The sequence below is a fragment of the Perna viridis genome, chromosome 9, assembly GCF_037379345.1.
Source record: "Perna viridis isolate PV_CMFRI_1.1 ecotype Kerala chromosome 9, ASM3737934v1, whole genome shotgun sequence".
NCBI lineage: Eukaryota > Metazoa > Mollusca > Bivalvia > Mytilida > Mytilidae > Perna > Perna viridis.
This window is the reverse complement of record NC_142453.1, coordinates 9,708,400-9,724,576: the sequence shown is the minus strand read 5'-3', so window position 1 is coordinate 9,724,576 and position 16,177 is coordinate 9,708,400. Positions and strand designations below refer to the sequence as shown.

The following is a 16,177-nucleotide window of genomic DNA, read 5'->3' as shown; positions in this document are numbered from 1 at the left end:
TAATCAGTCATGTAGTTTCAGAGGAGAAGAGTATTGTACAAATGTTAACGATGATGACGACGGACGCCAAGTGATGGCAATAGCTCACATGGCCTTTGGCCAGGTGAGCTAAAAAAAATGAATAGGAGCAGAACATTGAAAACATATGACAATATACCAATACATTACCAAATATAATTATCTCATGGCAACATAGATGACAAACATTGAACCAAATATCATTATCTGTTGGCAACATAGATGACAAACATTGTACCAAATATCATTACCTGTTGGCAACATAGATGACATTTTTGTACCAAATATCATTATCTCTTGGCAACGAACAGACAGGCTGTGGTCTATTACTAAAAAGATGAGGATATAAAATGTATAAAAACATCAATTTTTTATTATAAATACAGCAAATAAAAATAATTGTAAACATAAAATAATCAAAAAGCTTCTAAAAATCAAAATCACTAATAAAATCATTATACACAGCATCAATAATGGGCCAACAACATCATAATGTCTACTTAGAGGTTAAAATAAGCATTTTCCTGTTAGCCCACAGCAAGGAAATTTCATAATGGGCAAGTCAAAGCCAAACAAAACTTGCCAACTAGGCAACTTAATTCTGGATGTCTTTTTCTGTTCAACATATCATAAGGGTTAGTAAATATCACTCTGGGCAAGTTCAGATTTGACAAAACATGTCCACTCGATCAGTTGGATAAAATTTGTTATTTCTACCCCTGTGACAAAAAGTCTAGTTTTACCCTTGAAAATGTAGAAAACTGTTATATACCTGAATTCTCGTCAAATAAATATTTTTTATTTAAATAATAATCCCTGAGTGTATATATGTATGTAAAGCATTCAACTTCAAAATAACCTGGGAAAACCTTTCACATAAAATGTTAATGAAATATGTGATATAAATAGATGTTAAATAAATACACAATAAATATCCCACTTCCCCAAAAAATCAATCTTTTAAAGTAACATTATTATCTTAACTATTAAATAAATACAAAAATGTTTCATAATACACAGCAAAAAGTGTCACACGTGAATCATGGTTTCAGTTGACATATGATTTCCAAATGATTATCAGATGTTTCAAAGCAAAAGTTAACAGATGATTACCAAATGATTTTCATATGAATCAAGTACCATATGATAATCATATGTGGCACATTTGGCTGTGTAAGTCTCAAAAAAAAAAAAAAAAAAAAAAAAAAAATGAGAAGTAAATCCCATTCATTGTGCTAAAAATATATATCATTTTTGATTAAATAAATACTTAAAAGTTTTAGATAAGCGTCTTTACTATAGAAAATATAATTGGCGGGTATGAATATTTGAAATACAAAATGCAATAGCAAGTTCAGTAAAAGTGCAAGGAAAACATTTCATGAATGAGTTAATAATTCTTGGCACTAAAAATAGGGTATGTAAGTCTCGACATGTGACCCCGTGATTTCATGAGAATGGGTCCTAGTCTACCATTCAAAAGCATGGAGATAAAAAAATTAAGAGAGCGTTGAGTTCAGTATTCAGGGCAAAACATCTTCTTGTGTAAAAAATATTGATAAAAAAAGAAATATATCTATTTCAACATGATAAAGGTATTAAGATAAAACATAAAATAGAAGATTTTGCATTTTTATACAGCATTTCGAGTACCCCGGTACCCAGAAGTAAACAATAAAATGCAGACCGGTCTTAGGTTTTCAATACGTTCTATGTTAGAAATTCCGGCAAAGAAAATGAAACTAGAACAAGACTTACATACCCTATAACAATTTGGTTAATCACAACTACCAACTGAATAGTGAAATCTGTCTGAACTGACTCCCCTTTAGAACTGATTCAGTTCAGTCGAGTGTTTAGTTTAACAAGGTGCAAAATATGTTTAAATTGATGTAGAGGGAATTCAAAAAGTGTTTGTTTCAGACAAGTTTTGTTTGCTTTAGACATGTTTTGGCATAATTTAGGATTCAGTTGTGATTATTGGTTTCACTACACTACTGTAAACATACTAATTTTTCGTTGTTGCTAATTTTTGTGCGGATTCTATCAAGTGAACATATTAGCAGGAATAAATTTTCACAGTTTCAAATAAAAAATGTTTAGCGCTAAATTTAACTGAGCAGGTATTATCATATAGATACCAGTTTCATCGAATGTTCCTAGATTAATAAATTTCGATAATTCACACTGAAATAAATTTGAAATTTCACTCTCATACTTTCTCCCTCCAAAACATCACAATTTTGATATCAATCCACCAATCACAGAATTTAAAATTCATGATGAAAATATCGACAAATTATGAAGAAAATTTATATCATCAAGTGGTAAACATTAATAACCAAAATCACTCATACCAAGAACGCTTGAGGATTTAAAAGTTCCACACACTCATTAATCTAGGCGTTCTTCGTCACTCGAGATAATATTTTATTTATTCACTCTTTCCAATCAATGATCTTATTATTACTTTTCAAGGTTTTCTGTCCATCATGAAAATAGTGAAAATTAGTGTGTTTACAGTATTTTATCAAATAGTTTTTCTGTGTTAACCAGAAAAACTGAGAGCAAAACTCACTTATGGATACTCCACTCCCCACATCTTTAACCATTTGGTCAAAATATAAAGTTGTCAAACAGGAAGTTGGCATCAAATCCCACAGTATGGCATATTGATAAAAACTTTCTATCAAAATATAAACAGTCGTCAAACAGAAAGTTGGCATCAAATCCCACAGTACGGCATACTGATAAAAACTTTCTATCAAAATATAAACAGTCGTCAAACAGAAAGTTGCCATCAAATCCCACAGTATGGCATATTGATAAAAACTTTCTATCAAAATATGAACAGTCATCAAACAGGAAGTTGCCATTAAATCCCACAGTATGGCATATTGACAAAAACTTTCTATCAAAATAAAAACAGTCGTCAAACAGGAAGTTGCCATCAAATCTCACAGTATGGCATAGTGATAAAAGCGTTCTATCAAAATATCAAGAGGTTGTGATAACTAATGAAAAAGTTGTGGACAAACAGACAGACCGACAGACACCATAATAACTAAATACCTCCTGCAAAGCAGATGTATAACAAAATTATTTTCAAAGATAACCTAATTAAAAATAAAAACAAGTTTGATACTTCATACTCATAGTAATAATACATAACATCATATATGTGACAAAAGGAAAGCATTGAGATGTAAAGGAAAGGAAAGTTCAGGGAGTGAAAAGAAAAAGGTAGTATCACAATTCATTACACAAGATAATACAATACATATGTATATATAAATAGGTATTTGAAGAAATTTATTATACTGGAAAATCTATCTCTATCTTTATAATACATGTACAACTTATTACATTGGTCGATCCAGGAATTAAACCCCTTCCCCTGTTGGAAATTCGGGTAATTTCCTGCAAATATTGGACAAAAAATAAGCAATGATGCCCTGGAATCCCCCATTTTCAAAATTTCTGGATCCAACCTTATATAACATTACATTACATTACATAACATTTTTCTAAGATACTAGCACCAATACCAGGTAAAATAGTCAGTATCTAATGATTAAAAAAATTAATAATGCTGATATTTCTTGTAATAATACCTTTTGGCATGTGAAATACTTTGAAACATATAATAAAACTTCATTAAAATAGGCCAAATCAAGTACATCTATATATTCTCATTCTCATTTCCAGTGGGAGGGTTCAAGGGGTGGAACTGTCCCTCCTTTTTTGTCAAAAAAGAGCAAATAATAGCCTGGAATTCCCCTCTTTAAAAACTCTAGATCCTCCACTGCATTTCCCTAACACTTTTGAGATTGTCGTGAGGATTCCATTTCATCATGCTTATATTTCTTTGTTTTTAATCTACTGCAGGGAAATGTCAGCAGTTTTTTTTCTTAGAATATTTTTGATGTACTTACAAGTTTGTTTCCCTATAAATCTTGCATTTAGTGTAAAATGGTCAACAAGTTTTGGTGGTGAATTTTCTCAAGTATCAGTTTCTTTATTTTCATTGTAACAAGGGGCTCTGACAAACCTTTTTAAACTGATCTTTTTGTGTGTTTAAATGTGTAATATTTTTTCCACGGTGGCCAGATTTTAAGGCAGAGGGTTGTGATCACACTAAAGTACTTCAATCCCTCCACATCTTTTTGTGCTGGTCCCATGTCAGAAATTTACCTGCCTCTGTTTGTCTCGTTTTCATTTTCATCTTAATTTTTTTATGTTACTTGAATATATAGGGGCAACTCTTTCACTGTGCCTGTGTATAACAATGTTTTGGGGACAGCTGCAGCCTGCCCTGTGGTATGAGGATTTCCTGGTCATTCATTAAAGACCAATGGGTGGCCTTGAGCTAACATTTTCATCCTGGTGGTGGTGTGGTCTCTTTGACAATACACCATATATACTATTTTAGGCCTAAAAACAGTCTATTTATTTTAGATAAAAAATACCAAGATTTGTTTTTTTGAAAGTTCAATACTCAAAAGTATATGGGCAATGGTGAAAGGAATAAATCATTGTAACAATCTAAAAATTTACTTCAATTGGCCTCACTATAAATATCTAATAAATAGCCATGAGAATTAAGCAATGCATTAAATATTTTATACAGAATATACCATTTTAACTTTTGATTGATTTACTCTGTCTTGGTTTCAACAACAAATAACTTATCTAACATGATAACAAGAGGTCCCCAGGAGCCTGAATTGCTCACCTAGTTGGGTTCAGTCTTTCAAGGGCAATAAATTTAACAAGAGTTGTCCAACTATTTTGACTCAAGAAGACTTTGGTAGGACTTATCATAAGGATCATTTCAGCAACTGAAAGTTTCTTTCTATCATAGTTTTCAAGATATGGGCTGAAAATTAAAAAAAAAAAAAACAACCTTCATTTTTACCCTTTCAAGGGCAATAACTCTTATAAGGAGTCATCTGATAACTTTTATCCCTGAAGACTTTTGTAAAAATAAGGATAATTTCATTTTCAACGGATCAAAAATCTCCACATCAGTTCTATGCAGGATACCCCAAGGGACATTCGTACAAAGTTTGGTTTCAATTGGTACAGTAGTGTCAAAGGAGAAGATTTTTGAAAGAAATAACATTAAAAATAGCAAAAAATGATGAAAAAGGGCAATAACTCCAACATGGCTTAATGGATTAAAATAAAAATTTGACCACTGATAGATCTCATCATGCTGAACATTTTACCCCGTCAGAATTTAGCTAAACCTACTGGTTTTGGAGAAATATGTGAAAAACTACTGTTTGACCCCTATGTTCAATTTTTAGTAACAGCGGCCATGTTTTTCGATGGATCAAAAATCCCCACAGTAGTTCTCTGCAGGATACCCCAAGGAACATTCATACCAACTTTGGTTCCAATTGGTCAAGTAGATACAGAGAAGAGGAGTTTTGAAAAATGTTAATGACGACGGACACCAAGTGATGGCTATAGCTCACATGTCCTTTGGCCAGATGAGCTAAAAATATAATTTATTTTGTGTAAAAAATAACTACAATAAACATTTCCCCCCCCATTTTTAGATTGTTGGCTACTAGTAAAAAAGTGTAGACCCCAAATTATAATAAAAATTGATATGCGACAGCAAATTGTTTAAAATAAATGTGTATAACACACACACAGACAGATGGATGGAATGGAGCTTCAATGGCAGGGTTCTATTAGGTATCATCCTCAACAATCCAATTATTCAATTCAGATTTCAAAACAAATAAAAAACATTCATTAAGTAAATGTAACAGTCACAAACAAATGTTACAGCATTTAAGAAAAAAACATGATTCTTGAAAAAAAAAATAAATATATTGCACCTTTCAGAAAATCTTTTTTTTTTCTAATTGCTACAAATTATCAATTAAAATTTAAACAAATATCAATCTCAATAGTACTATGAACTGAAGGAAAATGTGAGTTAGCTAATCAGACCAGAATATAACAGCGTGGGAGTCAAGGGTCCCCTTGGTAGCAAATTTAGGGGTCATTATCGAAAAAAACAGGGGGTCATAAAAATATGAATGAGAAGATAACATCTTGTCTTGAACTACTATATGTGTTTTAATTATTGTTGTTCTTTTTATAAGAAAACAACAACTTGTTCTTTAGTTATTTGTTCATTCAGTAAGGAAGTTTCGCTTTTTAGCTTTATTGCATATATTCAAATAAAACTTTTGACGCACCACTTGGGGCATATGGTACAGGTAGTACGGCTTGGAATGAACACTGAAAAAAATAATTTTTTATGTATAAATGGATCAACAGATCAAAATCTTATTCTTAGGCTTCTCAGAGTTAAGTAGTAGCCTTCAAGGGAACCAAGGTTACAGCAGTAATCAAAAGAAACATGCAAATTCTGTAAAATGTGAAACACCCCAAAAAAGCAAAAAAGGCAACACATTTTTATTTTTGTTATTAAGTTGCTTTATAGGTCTATATGATAAAATGTATAAATATTCATTCCAATCTGTCTGCTCTTAGGAGATAATCCAAATGGAAAATGTAATAGTTTCTATTGTATTTTAGTGTAATTTACAGAGTTATCTTCCTTAATTTTGAAATTTACAGTACATTCTATATAATTTTTATCTCCTTTGAACAAGGGCTATATGAAAAGCCACATGTTACTTTCTGTTTACTATACAACAAAACATCAAAAATAAAAATATGTAGGCTTTCCAACCATGAATCACATTTTGCATGATGTGGAGTGCTAATTAAATACAGTGATATCTGTCCAAACCAAATCCTGAATTAACCAAAACTTGTCAAAACCATATACCTCTATATCAATTAAAAACCATTTTGAAACTTAATTAATCAATCACCAGTATTAACTGAACCAATTTCAAAGTCAAAAAGGGGTTCAGTTAGAGAGGACTCACTGTATTGGGTTCTTAGATCCTCCCTCATCTCTACTCTTGGTGCCTCATTATAAATTTTTATTGCCATATCAACAAAATAATAATAAAAAAAGCCAAAAAAACCCAAAAAAACTGGAAGACCCCCACTCTTCCTATTTTTGCTTATAAGGCTAAAAACCACTAATTCCACTTCCCATAGGCTTCTATGCTAATTTCACAATATTCAATGGCTTCTCTGGACTTTACCTTAACTTTAACCTGCAGATGACTATATATCAGCATGATTCTACATATGTCAGCTCACAATCCTCAGAATGGCATGTGGGGTTAGCAGACTTGCAGTGCAGTACTGGTCACCGGAAGTGAAGGGTCTATAAATAGCATGGGAAATCCCAGTGTTTTCACAAGATAGGGGTATATTTAGAAATCATTATGGAGATTAGGCTTCACATCACAAGAAGCAAAATGCACCTATAAAATGTACAGAAATGTTTTTCCTTTCAGAAACTGTTTAAATTTTTAAAATAAGATGACAACTTTTTTCACAGCACTATGAGGAACAGGGGTAATTTCTGCGTAGGACTATTTTTGCGTACGTTCCAAATGCTCATTGGTTGAATTGGTGGTCTGTAACCTAAAGAGTCACTTTTTGTCTTAGAAAAAATAAATAACTATACAGGTATCTTCCTACAAACATACTGAATGCATTTGCAAAGTTTCAGTGAAATGTGACAAGCACTTTTTTAAATATTTGATTTTTAAATATAGGGTAACCAAGTTGTGCGAGCAAAAAAGTGAAAATATTCTACCATACTGAAATGCATTAAATATTTGCAAAGAACTTTTTCTGACTTTTCAAATAAAAAATATCAATCACAACTTGTTTTTTAACAATATTAATGAAGAAATAGTTTTAAAAGTAATCATTTTCTGAGAAATTGGTCTATTTTTAAAAATTTATTTCTGACATGCCTCCCCCTTTTTCTTGATCACATGTCAAAAATCCTAAATCTTTAAATTTTCACAAAAGGTGATATATTTGGCTTTATATTTGTAAATACAGTGTTTTCACATTAAAACATGACCAGTAAAGGGCACCTAAAGCAAAAAAAGTGCTCAATAATGGATTTTCCATGTTGCCATAGGGGAATGCTTATATGGCCTTAACCGCAGTAATGAAAGTGAGTTTTTCCTCATTTCTAACCTAATTTTTGCTCAAATCTACACAAAACTTGATTTCAAGTGCTTATTACTACCATATTTAGGTAAATATAGCCCTCAAAGTTTAATATTTGATATTTTTACTAAATTTTCTACACTTTTTACAAGATAGGACATAAAAATCAGCCAAAAAGACCAATTTTCCATAATTTGGACCTATAACTTAAAAAAATGCATATTTTGAAGAATTTTTGTAGTGTATTCCTCTCATGGCAAAGTTAACAAGATCTTCAAGTAGTTTAAAGCTATTTCAAGAAACTTTTCATTTTGCCATGGCTTCAGCTTAAGGCTAAAAACCACTAATTCCACTTCCCATAGGCTTCTATGCTAATTTCACAATATTCAATGGCTTCTCTGGACTTTACCTTAACTTTAACCTGCAGATGACTATATATCAGCATGATTCTACATATGTCAGCTCACAATCCTCAGAATGGCATGTGGGGTTAGCAGACTTGCAGTGCAGTACTGGTCACCGGAAGTGAAGGGTCTATAAATAGCATGGGAAATCCCAGTGTTTTCACAAGATAGGGGTATATTTAAAAATCATTATGGAGATTAGGCTTCACATCACAAGAAGCAAAATGCACCTATAAAATGTACAGAAATGTTTTTCCTTTCAGAAACTGTTTAAATTTTTAAAATAAGATGAGAACTTTTTTCACAGCACTATGAGGAACAGGGGTAATTTCTGCGTAGGACTATTTTTGCGTACGTTCCAAATGCTCATTGGTTGAATTGGTGGTCTGTAACCTATAAACAATGTAAAAAGCACCTTTTTCACTTACTTGGGGACAATAAAAAAGTAAATATAGAATCTACAATGATAGTGAGATAAGAGAAGTTTCATAATCAACAAACACATGTTGTAGATTCTGTTTCTTTCAATTATTGAAAACCAAAATTTAGGCATCATTTGGCATCTGTGTCATGGTGAAAATTCTAGTTATTGTCTGTCTATGTCACCAGTTGTTATGAGAGAACAATGTTAGAAATGTCACAATATTGCTTACGACCAATGAGATTTTATAGACAATGCCACACAACCAATATACCTTTTCTATTTCTGCCAATCAGCACCTGAGAACTTAAATCTCTCTACAGACAACAACTATTTTTCTCACACTGGTCAGGTGGTGCGGAAATTGATTAAAAATTTGAGAAAAATATATTAAATATTCCTAATTGGTTTTCATAAACCAAGAACTTAACTTTGTCTTTATAAAATCTAACCATTACAACAACACAACAAATTTACAACCTTGAAACCTGATAAAATTATAAAAATACTCTAACATTATTCTTCCTGAAAAATATAATGTAAAAATCTTAACAATGAAACAAAAATAAACAATTCTACATTTTTAAATTTTAGGTCGTTTTTTACTGGTTGTCATGGCAATGTATATAGGTGATTGTAAATGAACACTAAAACATCTGTCAGCAGTCACCATGGTGACATACTTGCTGTAAATCGTTGACAAACATGTAGTTGCTGAAGAAAATGTAGAGAAATCTGAACCACATCAGCTGACTTCTGTGTGCAAACATAGCTTTCTGAAAATAGATAATTTAATAATATAAAACAGAACTTAAATAGACAACCACAAGCCACTAGCACTTATGTACATTAAAATCCTTTTTCTCCCATTGTCATCCAATGTGGAGGTGACTTTTTTACCATTAGGCAGTAATGTAATTTCTGTAAGAGATTTCCTGCCATTTAAAATTAAATAAATTTTTCTACTAAATTAAATGGAAGAAACCATTCCCCTTCAGCCTATTCTTGATATAAACTATGTCTCCACTCTCTATGATAAAATTAAGATTTAAACATGCTCCCTAAAGCTTGAATCTCGAAATAAAAATCTTAATTTTATCATCTTGAGTAGAGCAATTTACAGAAGGAGAATCTATTTCTCTAATTTCAGCAAGTGACCAACATGGGTGTGTAAGTTTTTAATAAAAAGGTTGGAAAATGTTCCCCATACACATGAATATCTAATACTTTTAACCATCAATTATATTTTTATTCCTATTTCTGTGCAATTTCAGTGTAAAGTATACTGTTAACATATTAATTTTTCCATGCACATGTGCTAATTTTAATGATTTTTTATGGTTGACATAAAAGAAAGAAAGTACCTGCAAAAAATTATTTTCAACACTTTGAAACACTTACCACATGTATCATTCTTGAATACTGCAAGAATTTATACCCAAAAATATGATCAATTGACGAAATCTTTGATAATTAGCAACTAGGAAAAAATACTCTGTTAACAGTATATTACCCAAGCCTTGAGTGCACTCATAGGTGATGAGACAAACATCTTTTTAGAGGTCAGACATGTCACTGGTAGATCTAAGACTGATAAATACTTCCTCAACATGGAATGACTCCTCAGGACATACACTAGTGTATCTAGAAAAAATCACAAGGCACAAGTTAACTAAACACACCATAAAGTTGCACGGGTTGTCGTGCAGATACTTGATATCAGGCAGCAACCAAAATCACTTACAATGTATGCCGTTATCTTTATAAAGCTATATATCATAGGAGAAGGAGCCATAAAGGGTTTTATGGGCTTAAATAACAAGTTCACCAATATAAAGATTTTCTGTCAAATTTTGTACTTTTTTGTCCCACTTTTGGCAAGGAAATGGTGTACAAAGTCAAGAAACAACTTCATATTTAATAAATACTTTCTTTATTACATAGTTTATCATACATGAAAATAAAAAGTTGTTTCTTGGGTGTGGACATAGTTTTCTGGATGCAAATATGTCCAAAAAAAAAAAAAAAACCCACAAAATTTAAAATGTTCAGCAGTTTTTGTTAAAGGTTACAGACCACCAATTCAACCAATGAGCATTTGGAACGTACGCAAATATAGTCCTACACAGAAATTACCTCTGTTCCTCATAGTGCTGTGAAAAAGTTCTCATCTTATTTAAAAAATTTAAACAGTTTCTGAAAGGAAAAACATTTCTGTACATTTTATAGGTGCATTTTGCTTCTTGCGATGTGAAGCCTAATCTCCATAATGATTTCTAAATATACCCCTATCTTGTGAAAACACTGGGATTTCCCATGCTATTTATAGACCCTTTACTTCCGGTGACCAGTACTGCACTGCAAGTCTGCTAACCCCACATGCCACTCTGAGGATTGTGAGCTGACGTATGTAGAATCATGCTGATATATAGTCCTATGCAGGTTAAAGTTAAGGTAAAGTCCAGAGAAGCTATTGAATATTGTGAAATTAGCATAGAAGCCTATGGGAAGTAGAATTAGTGGTTTCTAGCCTTAAGCTGAAGCCATGGCAAAATGAAAAGTTTCTTGGAATAGCTTTAAACTACTTGAAGATCTTGCAAACTTTGCCATGAGAGGAATACACTTCAAAAATCCTTCAAAGTATGCATTTTTTTAAGTTTTAGGTCCAAATTATGGAAAATTGGTCTTTTTGGCTGATTTTTATGTCTTATCTTGTAAAAAGTGTAGAAAATTTATTAAAAATATCAAATATTAAACTTTGAGGGCTATATTTACCTAAATATGGTGGTAATCAGCACTTGAAATCAAGTTTTGTGTAGATTTGAGCAAAAATTAGGTTAGAAATGAGGAAAAACTCACTTTCATTACTGTGGTTAAGGCCATATAAGCATTCCCCTATGGCAACATGGAAAATCCATTATCGAGTACTTTTTTTGCTTTAGGTGCCCTTTACTGGTCATGTTTTAATGTGAAAACACTGTATTTACAAATTTAAAGCCAAAGATATCACCTTTTGTGAAAATTTAAAGATTTAGGATTTTTGACATGTGATCAAGAAAAAGGGGGAGGCATGTCAGAAATAATTTTTTAAAAATAGACCAATTTTTCAGAAAATGATTACTTTTAAAACTATCTCTTTATTAATATTGTTAAAAAAACAAGTTGTGATTGATTTTTTTTATTTGAAAAGTCAGAAAAAGTTCTTTGCAAATATTTAATGCATTTAAGTATGGTAGAATATTGTCACTTTTTTGCTCGCGCAACTTGGTTACCCTATATTTAAAAATCAAATATTTAAAAAAGTGCTTGTCACATTTCACTGAATCTTTGCAAATGCATTCAGTATGTGTGCAGGAAGATACCTGTATAGTTATTTATTTTTTCTAAGACAAAAAGTGACTCTTTAGGTTACAGACCACCAATTCAACCGATGAGCATTTGGAACGTACGCAAAAATAGTCCTACACAGAAATTACCTCTGTTCCTTATAGTGCTGTGAAAAAAAGTTCTCATCTTATTTAAAAAATTTAAACAGTTTCTGAAAGGAAAAACATTTCTGTACATTTTATAGGTGCATTTTGCTTCTTGTGATGTGAAGCCTAATCTCCATAATGATTTCTAAATATACCCCTATCTTGTGAAAACACTGGGATTTCCCATGCTATTTATAGACCCTTCACTTCCGGTGACCAGTACTGCACTGCAAGTCTGCTAACCCCACATGCCACTCTGAGGATTGTGAGCTGACATATGTAGAATCATGCTGATATATAGTCCTCTGCAGGTTAAAGTTAAGGTAAAGTCCAGAGAAGCCATTGAATATTGTGAAATTAGCATAGAAGCCTATGGGAAGTGGAATTAGTGGTTTCTAGCCTAAATGATGTAAAATTTTGCACCATTCTGATGTCATTGTAATGAAATACTGCCACATGTATTATTTTTCTTCATTTTTATATCTTTCTCGTTGTTATGTACAACTTTTATGCTTTTACAACAAAGTTGATATTTTTAGGCAATATCCATAGCTTAATGCCCCGAAATCAATCTGTCCATTGAGAACCAAGATTTTTGTGATGAACATTTTTGACAGAGGGAATGAAGGACAGACAGATAGATGTTGATGGATAGACAGAAGAGCAAGGTGATTCCAATATACCACCAATTCATTGAGATGGGGTTATACACAAGGAAAGATTATTAATCATCAGCATGATTATAAGCTGTATTGAGCAACATACAGCTGACCTAGAGCATAATTTGCGCCCATCCCCTTCTTTTCAATAATTGACTCCAGACAATTGTGAAACTAAAAAGCAGAAAGCATTGAATTTCTTCAATGAATAAAAAACCCTGGTATAATCCTCCAGTGCTGTAAGTTATTGTGTGACTTGTGGATGGAGAGGGTTTATATTATGTATTTGCACTAAAAAACCCAAAATGATTCACAATGCAGTAAATCTTCCTAAGGATTTGAAAATCATCATATTTATTGATAAAGGTTTTAACATCCTATGGCAAATATTCCATGTACATTTCAGGATGAGAACATTTGACCAATGGAACAGAACCTGATTTGTACAGGTCAAGCAAGATCAGCTGGATCTTTACTGAGCTAGCTCACAGAAGCAACAGCCCGCAGGTACAATGTAGTCCAGCATGCTACCCCATGACCACCGAGTTGTTTATTACAGTTAGTCTTAACCATACATGAACTTACTTTTAGGCATTTTATTCTTTAGACACACATCTCTAAAACAACAAAAAAGAAAACCTATAACTCCATTTCATTTATTTAATCAGCAATAGTGTATTATGGACCTACATAAACCTTACTTTAAACTGTCGGAATAAAATATTTAGCTCCAAAAGGGGTTCTGTTAAGACCAGTTTTACAGCAAAAATTCTAATTACGAATACAAGGATCTGTTTATATTCTTTATTATTCCAAATTTCCCAAATAAATAAAAAATTTGACAGACATTTTCTTATTTAAACATGTTAAAAAAGAGTATTGGATATTTTTCAAAAAGCTTCTATAAACATACTAAGTTTCCCTATTTTCGGATTGGAGAGAAAATGCGACAAATAGTACTGGCAAAATTGATTTTTAACACTATATAATGCTAGTCATTTTTTGAAACCATGAAAATTGATACCTGTGAATATGTTCACTTGACAGAATCTGCGAAAAATTGATACCTGCAAATATGTTCACTTTACAGAATCCACGAAAAATTAGCAACCATGAAAATTGATACCTGCGAATATGTTCACTAGACAGAATCAGCGAAAATACTTCTACAGTAACATATATATGGTACTCACTTTACACATTGGTATAAAGCTCTATGATTTCTGTGTCCACTTACTCCATAACTATCAAATGTAATAACCTGTATAAGATAAATCACCGAGTCAAAGTCCAAGAAACAAAAATTATTTTTAATGTGAATATCTCAAATAAAAAACATTGGATAACATTTATATATTGTACTAATAAAAGAATCATAGCTGAGTTATGAATTAGAAATAAATCGGCTTGTGCAGCCTCTGATGCTGTAATCTGCTTAGGAAAAAATCTCCCAGAAAGAGAAAGTTTATCCAAAGCTGCCTTTCAAAGTTCTGAAGTGAACAAAGGGCCATTAGTCCTGTATTGTACATACATCAGAATCCTAACATCACTAATTTTTTTTTATATCTCTCTTTGGTATTTCCCATTACTAAAGAAAACTTACCTAGTGATCAGATATATACATATGTAGTCCTGCATTTCATTTTTTAATTGAAAGGGGCAATGATTCCTGAACATAAATGCAATATATGTCATAATCAAAATTGACCTGTAATGTATGATTCAAAGCAGCATCGTAAGTACCATTCCAGCTAAGAATCATTCAAAATGTGAAAGATGGTTGGAAAGCCTACAAAATTTTTATTTTTGATATTTTGTTTAAAATGCTTTAGTAAACAGAATGAACACTTGGTTTTTCGTATAACCTGTGCTCATAGGAGATAAAAGTTGTATATCATGCAATGTAGAATTCAAAATTAAGGGAGATATCTCTGTAAATGACACTTAAATACAACAGAATCTATTGGATTTTTAATGTTGATTATCTTTTAAGAGCAGGCAGATTTGAATGAATAATTACACATTTCATAACATAGACCCATAAAACAACTTAATTACAAAAATAAAAATATGAAGCCTTTTTTGGTGTGTATCACATTTTTCAGATTTTGCATGATTCTTACAAAGACTGATACTTAAAGTTTGAAAAGATTTTGTTTAAGCAGTTTTTGTTGAAATTATGAACTAAAATCCAAACTTTTGACAGATGAGTGGATGGATACTGTGACTAAATGTCAGAAATTAAACAGATGAATGGATGGATACTGTGACTAAATGTCAGAAATTAAACAGATGAATGGATGGATACTGCGACAAAATGTCAGAAATTAAACAGATGAATGGATGGATACTGCGACAAAATGTCAGAAATTAAACAGATGAATGGATGGATACTGCGACAAAATGTCAGAAATTAAAACCTGCAGTATGTAAATGTATAAATTAAATTGGACTAATTGTTCAGTAAAATTTGAAAGTTTCAAATAGACTGGTTAGTATAAAGATATTTAATTTTCTTTTGTTAAGTAAAGTTTTAATTCATTATTTTCATAATCCAATATATTTGTACCTCATTAGGCTGCAAACCATATATGTGGAGTAAAATCTCTTTTTCTAGCAATTCTTGATCCCACTCAATGTTAGGACTATCCTGTAACTTTCTATAAAACGAAAAAGAAAAACATAAGACTAGCATACATATAACGAAAATGGATGTGGTAAATAGATCAAAGATACAACACCTCCACCAGGAAAAAAAGGTCATCTAAAAGTTATCCAAGGGTGTTCAATGAACAACAAGGAAACCTTGGAGCCACAGGGCAGATAGCAGCTGGACCAAAAACAATATTTTAAACAAGTACAGCAAATAAGTTGACCTTATAGTCTCCAGCAACACAAAATAAAACTTAAAGTCAAATCAAAACAAGACATAAAAAGGCTAGAAATTCATGACTTGGGACAGGTACATATAGATACTAGACACAGACTTGGGACAGGTACATGTAGATACTAGACACATACTGTTCCTCTCTTTTTGTTTTAAGAAAACATTGCATGTACTTTAGTGTATACATTGTGAAGGAATTGAGTGTAGTTGCCCTTAGGCTCAGAGATGGGGTACAC

At 31.8% G+C, this 16,177-nt stretch overlaps 1 protein-coding gene across 1 annotated transcript in view; it reads right to left on the bottom strand.

Annotated features, from left to right (window-relative positions):
• Nucleotides 1-4,553: 4,553 nt before the first annotated feature.
• Nucleotides 4,554-16,177, bottom strand: part of LOC148606609 (N-acetylglucosaminyl-phosphatidylinositol de-N-acetylase-like) — a 16,361-nt gene continuing 4,737 nt past the window's right edge. Inside the window, exons 3-7 of the mRNA XM_088547163.1 lie at nt 15,624-15,714; nt 14,248-14,315; nt 13,640-13,671; nt 10,436-10,566; nt 4,554-9,698 (exon numbers count right to left, since the gene is read on the bottom strand). Of these exons, the coding sequence (XP_088403289.1) occupies nt 9,582-9,698; nt 10,436-10,566; nt 13,640-13,671; nt 14,248-14,315; nt 15,624-15,714 (439 nt within the window). The 3' untranslated portion in view covers nt 4,554-9,581. The remainder of the gene's footprint in view (nt 9,699-10,435; nt 10,567-13,639; nt 13,672-14,247; nt 14,316-15,623; nt 15,715-16,177) is intronic.